Source organism: Micrasema longulum, unplaced genomic scaffold, assembly GCF_059751315.1.
Source record: "Micrasema longulum isolate JH-2025_06_02 unplaced genomic scaffold, ASM5975131v1 h1tg000286l, whole genome shotgun sequence".
Classification (NCBI taxonomy): Eukaryota; Metazoa; Arthropoda; class Insecta; order Trichoptera; family Brachycentridae; genus Micrasema; species Micrasema longulum.
In genome coordinates this window covers 360831-372213 of record NW_028277490.1, presented here as the reverse complement: position 1 = coordinate 372213, position 11383 = coordinate 360831, and the positions used below count along the sequence as shown (strand labels likewise).

General features: G+C 33.0%; 1 protein-coding gene across 1 annotated transcript in view; it reads left to right on the top strand.

Moving 5' to 3' along the window:
* The first annotated feature begins 3551 nt into the window (after positions 1-3551).
* The window catches only part of LOC148282839 (RNA helicase aquarius), a 30938-nt gene continuing 23106 nt past the window's right edge, over positions 3552-11383 (top strand). The window contains exons 1-5 of the mRNA XM_088224474.1: positions 3552-3695; positions 5990-6103; positions 6971-7074; positions 7515-7626; positions 9876-10089. Coding sequence (XP_088080600.1) covers positions 3642-3695; positions 5990-6103; positions 6971-7074; positions 7515-7626; positions 9876-10089 — 598 coding nt within the window. The 5' untranslated portion in view covers positions 3552-3641. The remainder of the gene's footprint in view (positions 3696-5989; positions 6104-6970; positions 7075-7514; positions 7627-9875; positions 10090-11383) is intronic.

Here is an 11383-nt window from a genome sequence, read left to right as displayed (position 1 = left end):
CTATATTACCTTCTCCTAAATGTTCTTCTTCTCTGATGTAATATGTTAAAATTTCTAATCGATATTAGGAGTGTAAATAATGTTTATATGAAAGTAGATAACGTTATCTTTTTAGAATTATAAAGAGTACCATCTTTATATAAAAATACGATAACTTTTCAATATTATCTATTACCTCGAAAGAGGCCAGACCAATAGCAGCTATTATTACATATCACGAAAAATCGCCTCCATTTGACAATCGTCATTTTACGTTTTTATTCTTACCATGTTTATAGATTTTTTTTTCATTTTTCTTATTCTTTTTTAATTCCAAAATATGTGTTTTTAATTATTGTGATTACATGCATTTCAATTTATTTCGGAGCGCACGAATTGAACCATTGAATAGTTTTAATATGACATATGTGTAATCTTTATTGTATACATAATATGTAACAGAAATGTACATTGAATTTGAAACAAAAAATAACAAACAAGTTCATTTTCAAATGAACATATTTTTATCAAGAATTTGATAAGCTAGTGTCAAGTCCAATTAACGATAGCTTAATTGTCTTCGTTTATTTCTGAAAAACTGATATTTCAGAAGTTGGACGACAGGCGCCATACTAAATTGATTATAAATAGTATCGGTGACACCGCTTACAAAAACAATTATTTTTCTGTCTCACCTTTGGCGATGTTTTAAGCACGATTTGTTGTAAATTCTTGAAACTAGACAGTGTTATCACATAAACTCTTCACAATATATTGCTTCAACTCCGCGAACGCCTTTGCAGGTTCATTCGGCTAGCTGAAAATAACGGAGATTACGAAAATAAGTTACACAAACAACTTTTTCGTTTCGATTAAGACAGGCCGCTCGGAGCGCGTGCTCTCCCCTGAATCTCTACTTTGACACTGCGTGGACCGTGGACACTGCCAAATGCTAAAGCCGAACTGAAAATCCTCAGATCTAACTTCACGTTTTCCACTCTGCCGTATTAATTATTGTACATGCACAATGACCGTTTACAATAGCGAACATGAAAAGATGTTAAAAAAGGAATGACTAAAGTATTGCATTATTAAAAGGAATTTATCAATTTTCAATTAAGAAGTTCAGTGTTGTTTTTAGAGTTTTTTTATTTGTTAATAGACTATCAAACTAAGCCAAAAAACATATTTGGCAACGATTTTTTTATTTTGTAATTTTTAAATTACACCGCGAGCGACGCGCGACGTCACGAGTTCCAGACGGTGAGTTTTCTTGACATTTAAAAGTAAAAATACTCTAAACGTCGAAAAACATAACTACCCGGAAACCGGAAAATATATCACAACGCTATAATTAATTAGTTATTGTTGACACGTATTCACGCGAACCTGTGACGTTTAAAAGTAGTTGATTTTTATTAAAGCCATTTTATTCCATTCGATTATTTGCGAGAAACTTCTCCGCACAAAGTTTTTTTTTCTGCGTGTGAAAAAACATTTTATATTCAATTTCCCGTAGCACTGAACTTCTTCATTGAAAGAAAATCAAAATAAAATTCAATAAAAAATCCACCAGACTTAGATTTTAACAAAATATATTAAAAACCGTAACAACTTTTACATTGCAAACGAATTTTAAATATTTTTTCAAAAAATAGGTAGGTTCGTTGTTCACTGTGCTTTTATTTTAAAAACCTTGTGACTAGCTTTCATTAAAATTTGTTTTAAAAGCTATGAACTAAATAAAATAAAATTAATGTATTTATTTATTCAACGGCTTGTTAGTACATATGTCTTTAACAAAATATAAACAATAATCATTTTTAAAAATACAAAACACTTGTGCATATAAACAAAATGAACAAAAAATACAAATATATTAAAAGAGTGCAAACTATGGAAATTACGAAAAAATGTTTAAAAATATTACAAGCATAGAATTAAGAATAGTCCAGAAGGAGCGTAGAATCATATTTGAATACATCGGACTGTGTTCAATAATTCCCCCACTTAGACACACTTTCGCCGCGCGCATACTTGAAGTCACCGGGTAATATTGCCAGATCGCGAAGAATATAACCATAACACAAATGTAAGGTAAAAAAAAGCAATCTTTTGATTTCTCTAAAATTTTATTGTGCACGCGGAAACATTGATTGACACAACAGAGTAGACAAGTAAAGGGTCATTTAGTAAGAGTAATTGAATTAATGAACTTTGAACTTAAAATATAAAGCAAATTTTATTTGACATGAAACGGATATTTTTATATCATGTCAAATGATATTTGATGTTTTGAAGATAATGTCGGTCAAACGTCCACCACAGAGTTGATTAATTCGATATTCAATTTTCATTAATTCTCTCATTAAATGAGCAAAGTATGGTAAAAAAAATTACTACCCTGGAAACACTAACGAAATTTCCATTTTGTTTTTTCGACAATCTGACAGATGGAAAAATAATTTAATTTTTAAGAAATGCATTTGTTATATACACATTTATTATCTAATTACACATGAAATGTGATTGCATCCCGTTTCTTTAAGATCTTAGCAGTATTTCTTCACTTTAAAAGGACACAACGCGGCATAGTTGAATTCAAATCAGGAATTGCGTACTGAGCGACGTCTACAAATAAACTAATGTGTCAAAACGTAAACCTACTAATTTATGAGTAGTTTTTTTTTTTTTTTTTGTTAAAAGAAATATTTGCGTTATTATAATTTACGCAAATATTTCATTTTGTAGGTCAAATGCTGTCGAAATGCGATGCCTCAGGCGAATGTGTGGTAAAACGATGTATGATAGGCATTATCGACAGAATCAAGAAAGGGGTGCTGCGTTGGTTTGGACATGAGGGGCGAATGGACAGCGAAAGAACGGCTCAAAGGATCTACAGTGAGAATGTTGATGGATGCAGAAAACGAGGAAGACCGAGAAAGACATGGCACGATCAAGTCCCAAATACTTGAAGATGGACATATCAAGAGTAGGAATAATCGGCGTGCGTGCATGAGAAGATTTATGAATGTAGAGGAAGCGAGGTCTGTATGCAAAGATAGAGTGATATGGCGTTCTATCTTCTCTCCCTACCTCTATGGCTCTACTGCCATAATCCAGAAAAAAAATACGGGAATACCTTTGTATGAAGAAAAACAAGACCGTGTTTCCTCTTAAAACTTTAATTTATTTAGATTTAAGTGAGCTGAGAAGTCATTATATTCTGAACGGTATTGGCGATATCATGTAATGCTTTTGGAGAAATTAATTGACAGTATAAATGCGGATCTCTGTATTATTACTTAGTATAGAATGTATGTAAAATGGTCGAACAAAATAATAAAATGCGTAAAAGGTCGAGCTGATAACACAATCCGAGTTTATTATTTGTCGAGTACAATGTGATATTGTTTTTTTTATTTATATTGGAGATGACCCCTTTTAAACTATAATCTTATAAATAATATTTGTATGTTTGAATAGTAAAACTCTGCTTTCTTCATTATCTGTATAATATGTTCAATGTATTTTTTTCTGCGTGAATTGTATAATTGTATTTTGCGACGTTGTCCTTTTTCTAAATGGATAATTCCTCGTCTATGGTATTACGGCAGTGCGACAGTGTAATGAGCCATTAAAATGTAAAAACTGCCCAAAAAATGTTTCAAGAAGATTTTTCAAATCTCATTAAATGGGCGCATGACTATTGCTTAGTAATAAATTTAATAAACACTAAAATTGTTCACATATCTACACTATATATCTCTAAATTGAAATTGAAATACGAGCTCGTATAAATTCTTGCCTTCATTCTAAATCAAATATAGAATCAGACAAATGTAATTTTATTGTCATATTATAGAAGTTGTAAATAATCATATTACATATTTAGGATAATTTTATTTATTTTATTTAAATTTTTATTCCAGTAAAATGGCTATAAAGTTCAGAGCCAATTCTACCATATAAACATATAAACATGAACATAAATATAAATATAAACAAAAATATAACAATAAACATAAATATAACAATAAACATAAATATAAACATAAAATAAAATTTTATATTGCAGCACTTATGGTGGTCTTAACATATCGCGCCATCGCTTGAACAACGGTGATTGGATCCACTCTGCAGTGGCTTGGAGAATTTCGTTATTAGACTTTTTTAGGCGTTCCCATAGGCTCCAGGCTCTTTGGCGAGCGAAGGTGTTTATTCGTCCAGCTGTAAACATTTCAGAGGCACTGCAGTACCTAGGCAATCCGAATAATTGTCGGTATGAGTTGTTATACGTGATCCTTAATTTATTCCACGCTCCTTGCGTATAGTTGTTCCAAAGTTCCGCTGTATACATGGACGTCAAATACGTAGTAAATATGATTTTCTTCACTTCGTTACTGCATTGAAAGAAGCGTCTCGCTAGCATAAAGGCCCTGACATTAATGGCTCTTCTCTGTCTCTCTATGTCCTGATCGTCTTTACAATTATCAGTCAGTATGTGCCCTAGATATTTGACTTTTGCAGTTACCGTTAAACTGTTGTTGTCTAGGAATACAGGTGGTGATGGGTATGGGATAAATTATTGATTCTAATTTTAATTAGGTTGTTCATATTGATGGAATCTGCGACAGATTAAGGTACTGGAAACTAATTCACTTTAGATTTATAAACTAAATTTAGGGTTACATTGTTCATAAACATATGTCTCTGATACACCTTATTTTTAAGGTCACCTAATTTAATAACTACGGGAGATATTGAAAAAAATCTACATAGATAAATTAGAAAGAACTTTTATTTGGAATTAAAGCATTAAAAAAATAATCAGATCATTCTAGGGACAAACTAACGCTCAAAAACAGATTGCAATTATAATACTGAACACCGCAAACTTAGCTTTCTCCATTAAGTTTGTATAGCATAATTAGAAATGGTTGTTTGTAAACATTCAGAAACAAACTTTTTTTATACGCAAAAAAACAACATCTTTCCATTTTTTTTGTAAATGCATTTTCCTCGAATGCAACTCTGGTAGATCGATAAATAAAACATTTATGCTCCTTACATCTCTTTTACGTATTATATTGAAGATTTTAATATCTACGAACACGCACAGCGCAAAGATCTACTTTTCTCTGAAAACCGCATGTAAATCAGTTAAGCCGTTTAAAAGGAGTTCAATGACATCACACGTACAGAGGAGTTATATATATAAAGATAATGCAAAAAAAACACTAAAAATAAAATTTAAAAATTCTTTCAGCATGCATAATAAAAATCGCAGAACAAGACGCTATAGCATATTTAGTCTAAATACAGTATAAAAAGTAATAATGCATATTTTAACACTTTGTTGCGTATGTGTAGGCTATGTAACTAAAGGTATATTTTTTTTAAATCACTTATTTTAAGGCTGGTAAAACGTGAAATTGCGCCATTGAAAAAATTAATTAAATTAACAGTTGATAAAATCAATAACTTGTTATGTTATTCCCCTTAAAAATTGATTTAAAAGGTTTATAAAACTAAAGTATTCTATTTTTTTGACCTGCAGATTACGCCTCTTGAAATTTAGACTAAACTTGGTACATTGCAACCTACTCATATAATTTAAAGTATGAATGTAAAACTTGTTCTAATGATTTAAAAATAATACATTGATCAGAAACGTTATCGAAGAAAAAGCTTATTCATTCAAATAAATCATAATTATGATACAAATTATTTAAAATGTCTCCCTCGGCACGGGACTTATTTAAAAAAAAGTATCATAATACATCAATTGTAAAATAACAAATCAATAATAATATTCAATATAAAAAGTACCTACATTTTTATTGACTTTTATTTTTGTGGTGTAACTGGCCTTAGTTTAGACTAAGTAAAATAAAATAAAAACCAACGATATTTTTTATTGAATTTTTATATACATAGTTTCAAATAAATCAACTGAATTGAATAATTTGCATTGTAAATGTAAATAATTTCCCTTTTGTTTTTACAGCTTTTGGAAATGCTGAAATTCTATGCACGGTTCGAAATTAGCGATGAGAGTGGAGACCCACTCACCGACAGAGATATGACCCTTGACCACTACTCACGAATAACATCTCTTCAGGTAAAACTTTTTTTTATAACACCGTATTCCCCGTATATAACGCGGCCTCAAATATAATGCGACCTTTATATTTGGAGCTGGAATAAAAAAAAGTACAAATATAAAACAAAATATAATTAGATAAATTGTATTATAAAAAAATATGATTATTTTAATTCAGGCATGCTTGAATTATTACTTGATGCATAATTTTCTTCCCATAAAATGTTATTCCCACTCCCATCCAGATTGTTGTAAATGCAACGAATTTCATTAGTTTTGGTTGGAAATATTTGAAGAACGGAAAAGAACACGGAAATGTAATTTCATTCAGTTTTGCAAAAGGTTGGAAATATTTGAAAAAAGGAAAAGAACACGCAAATGGAATTTCATTAAGTTTTGTAAAAGGTTGGAAATATTTAAAGAAAGGAAAGGAACACGGAAATGGATCTACCTTTGATACGATTAGGACGTTCTTAAATTTTGGGCTCTAGATGATGAAATTCACTATGAATTATGTTATTTTTACAACGACGCGCGTAGAATGTAAGAATTTTTATAAAATGTTTTTGTGTAATGTCAAAAAGGTTGTTTGTTTTGTTCCAAATCTTGTAATTTTGTATTTCTTCTATTTTGATGTAAGGTAGTTACCATAAAGACGGGTCAAGAGAAGGATGGGAAAGAAAGGTAATCGGCCAGGAATAATCTCGATAAATGTTGTTATTTACTAAACAGGGTTAGAGGATCAGGATAGAGGTCAAATCGCAGGATTGTGGTGGCCAATTAACGGGACCATTTCTGGAAATGATGTTGTCACCAAATTTACCACGCAGTAAATTTTTTTTTCTGTCACGGTTTTCTAATAAATTTCATTGATTTTCTTTTTAGAAAGCTGCTTTTGCAAAATTTCCCGATTTGAGGATGTTTTCTCTTGCCAATGTTGCCAGTGTGGATACTAGAGAAAGCCTTCAAAAACATTTTGGAAACTTAAGGTAAGTTAGTACTTCTACAAAATTTTTCAGTATCTAATCAATAAAAAAAATAGTTTCATAAACATTGTTCTAATTTTTTTTTTATCAAATGTTTTGTTGATTAAGTGGGTATTTCTTTTATAAATAAAATGATTTATTTTTAGTTAATGTCTGTTAATATTAGTGCAACATGTAAAACATATTACAAAAAAAACTTAAACATAACTTTTTTATAAAAACAAATATTTGCATTCTTATGGTTTATCCAAATATTTTAATTTTGCAGCCCATTTTCTTGGAGTTGTAAATAACTCACTATTAGACAATGGGAATCAAGTTGTGGTAGAGGGGGGTTTGAACCTTGGGCCTCTGATCCATGAATCCGCGACACTAGCCACGGAACCACAACCCGGTTCTATTTTCTTTCTACGCTTAATATTACAAAAATGTACATTTTTCAGTGTGGAAAAGCTTCGAGCTATCGCTACTCACCTCAACCTAGTTCCACTTCCCGGATCTGAACATGAAGCAGAATGGCATCGCTTGGATCAAGAGTTTCTAAGGGAACTGCTGGTGAGCATCACATAAAAAATATGTCAAATAAGGGAGCCGATGAATTTGCAAAAGGGATTAAAAAATGAGAACCCTTGACGATTTTTTCCTATCTATCGGAGATATGATCAAAACTTCGAAAATATTTTCTAATGCTTGAAGGATGCCTAAATGTAAGATGTTTTTGGGTGGTCCTATGAGTTGACACAAGCAGTGGTGGTATTTCTATAAAAGCCCAAAAGCCGGGCTTGCCTAACCGATTTTAAATAAAAATGACCAAATCTGGATCTAAAGATTCCAAATAATTAATTTAATTTTTTAGAATTTTAGTACTATCGTATGTAAATACGTTACTCTTATCTGAAGACGAATTTAGCTAAAATCCGAATCCCATAAAATCCATATGCCAGGACGCTGGCAGTATGAATAGTCGTCTCGCTCTCTCATATGGGCTTCTTATGTGGCTTTCTCGGCGTAAGAAAAATTACGAACATCGCATTGCGAACATGAGATACAAACATAAGGATTACAAATTTTAGTCACATGTATAGATTGCTTTTTGTATAGAGGTTAGAAGCCAGCTTCTTTGATGTGATGTTGCGTGCAGATGCGATAGGACAGATCAAACGAATTCACGATTGTTTCTTTTGCGCTTGTTTTTTTCTCTCATTGTTAGGTTATTTTTCTCTAAATTAGTTTAAGACCCGTACTGCACTACTTATACATGTTCACACGCAATATATATTTTTTTAATGGGCCTGCCTTACTGGTTAACCCTAGGCACACCACTAGACACAAGTATTGTCGGGATGTGGTGCTTTTAAAAATTATCTTAACATGTATTGTGGAACTTGGAGAAAACTAAAAATAATTGGATTAGTTTATTTTGATGCCTTAACAATCTAATTACCCAGCCGACGATCTTATGACAATCCCAAATATTGATATGTCTTCTAGCTGGTCCCGCAAATGGAACTCCTCCAAAACTTTAAAAGGAAAACATTACGCTCTCATTCAACCTAATATCCCATCACGTCTTTGGTTTTAAAAAAAATCGCTGAACAAAAAAGATACATCCACCATTTGTCGAATGAGGATAGGGCGTTGCTGTACGAGGACTCACCTTACGAGAATTGGTGTCTTTGACTCCCCCATTTGCGATTGTCGTTTTGAAGAAGAAGATTCTTTGATTGCCCAATAAATAACCAAATGCCAACTTTTTTCAAGACTTTGGCTCCACTCATTTCCCTTCCTACAAATATCCAACTCATCTTAGCGAGCAGGAATCCATCTATATACAACCTTTTGCTTAAATTTTTTGAAACTAACAGAATCGATTTGTAGTGCTCGACTAGGGCTTGTTGTTGGATCGGTGACGGTAGCGTGAGTATGGGTGGAGGATTGACCATTTGGTGGAGGAATTGTCCTTTTTAGTTTTGAAACGAGAAAGGAGAAAGGAGAGAACTTTTTCGGAACTGTTAGACTTACCTATGTTTATGTTGCTTTCAGACCCGACGGTTGGGCCTGCCTGGTTGGGTTGCTGGTTGCGTACTGCGAACCATTTTGTTTATAAAATAATTCTACATGACATTGGCAAAAGCATACAATTTATTATGCAACTCCATTTTATTTTTAAAAAATAAGAAAATAACAGTCATATTCCGAATTCGATCGGCGTATCAATTTTAATTTAGTGATTTTACACAATACCCCTTCTGTATGCAAGTGAAATATGTTATTGTTTGCGAAGTAAAAGAGCTGAAACCTTTATCATGTGGATGAGATTCATGCGGCTGAACCAATTCACCTACTAGGCAACGCCTAAAGACAATTTTCAAATTTTTATACTTCTTCTTTTTCCAGGTAGTTAATTCAACAATGTTTTTAGTACGTCCAAATGCTTAAAGACTGGCTGGATTTCATCAGTCAATAGATGAAAGAGTTATGGAAATGTGGATGTTCAAACATAGGCAGAATGGTGAATGTTAGGAAGTGTGTAATGTGGCAAAGTGTGTAATGTGGCCAAGTGTGTTATGTGGCCACTTAAACCAGCCAATGTCAGGTCATAAGCACTGTAAATGCCTAGAACTACATATTGCCTTCTCGAAAATGTTTTCCCTCTCTGTTGCAACAAATTTAAATATGAACAACTCCCTAGGGAGGAAATCCAGCCAGTCTGCAAGCATCTGGCCTTTTGTTTGTTTAATTATTTAACATGTAAAATCACACTGTCAACGCTCCAAATATTAATTTGATCTTTTTTATTGCAGATATCCCGTCACTCGCGCCGCATCTCCCAGCTGGAAGAGTTGAATGCGATGCCTCTGTACCCCACGGAGGAGGTGGTTTGGAACGAGAGCGCCGTCCCCACGGAGTACTACAGCGGAGAGGGCTGCTTGGCCTTGCCCAAACTGAACCTGCAGTTCCTAACTCTGCACGATTACCTGCTGAGGAATTTCAACCTCTTTCGCCTCGAGAGCACATGTCAGTCAAAAAATAAAATTCCATATTTTTAGGGAATAAGAAATCAAACAATGTTTTGAGTATATCTTTATTTTTAAAATCATTCTTATGTGGCTGAAATTCCACTCGTCGATGCGCTTTGTAGCTGCAAGACTTTTTGTGATGTTAGCTATCATATTATGCGGCGGCCTCCGTGGTGTAGTGGTCAAGACGCTTGACTCACGCACGGAAGGTTCCGGGTTCGATTCCCGGTGAGAACACAAAAAAAAAAAGTGATTTTTCTCAAGCCTGGTTGTTCTGTAATGTAATTCACCACTGTAATTGGGCCTCCTGGCCTGTTGTGGTGCAAAAAAATGAAAATAAATGAAAAAAATGAATCATAGAAATCATATTATGTAAATGTTATCAACTATCAAATATCTAAATTTAGTAAATGAAGTCTAGAATTTCAACCGTCCATGCACTCAGTAGCTGCAAGACTTGTTGTAATCTAACTTCTATTTTTATAAATTTGTTTTATTTCGTTTTTTTAAAAATCACTTTTCAAAAAAAACTTGATTGTCAAATAAATAAAAAAATGTAAATAGGGGCTAGATTCTTACTGTCTATGCGCTCTGTAGCTGCAAGACGTGCTGTAATCTAGCTCTTATATATCATAATTCTGGTTATATATCATAATTGGAGACGAGGAACTAGAATCCCAACCGTCCATGTGCTCTGTAGCTGCAAGATGTGCAGGGATATTTATTTATTGTACTGTACCCTTGAGGTGATGTTCACAAAATATGACGCTATATAAATTATCCAAACATGTATGTCCAAATGCTTGCAGACTGGCTGGATTTTCTCCCTAGGGAGTTGTTTATATTTAAATTTGTTGCAAAAGAGCGGGAATATGAGAGTCTAGGCATTTACAGTGCTGATAACCTGTCATTGGCTGGTTTAAGTGGCTACTTTACACATTGTGTAACATTCACCATCCTGCCTATGTTTGAACATCCACATTTTCTTAACTCTTCCATCTGTTGACTTTTGTAAAGTAAAAGAGCTGAAACCTTTATCATGTGAGTGAGATTCATTCGGCTGAGCTAGACTCTCATACTCCCTTCTCAAAAATGTTTTCCCTCTCTGTTGCAACAAATTTAAATAAAAAATTAAATAGAATCAAAACCCGAGATGAGTGTTTTTGACTCGATGGCTGCTCTCACCTAAAAGTCCTGAATAAGGAAGTCGAGATTTGTATGAAATATTGGTTTTCGTTTCGTATTAATGAATTTTTCAAAAACAATAAACATGATTCAAATTTGTTGCCATG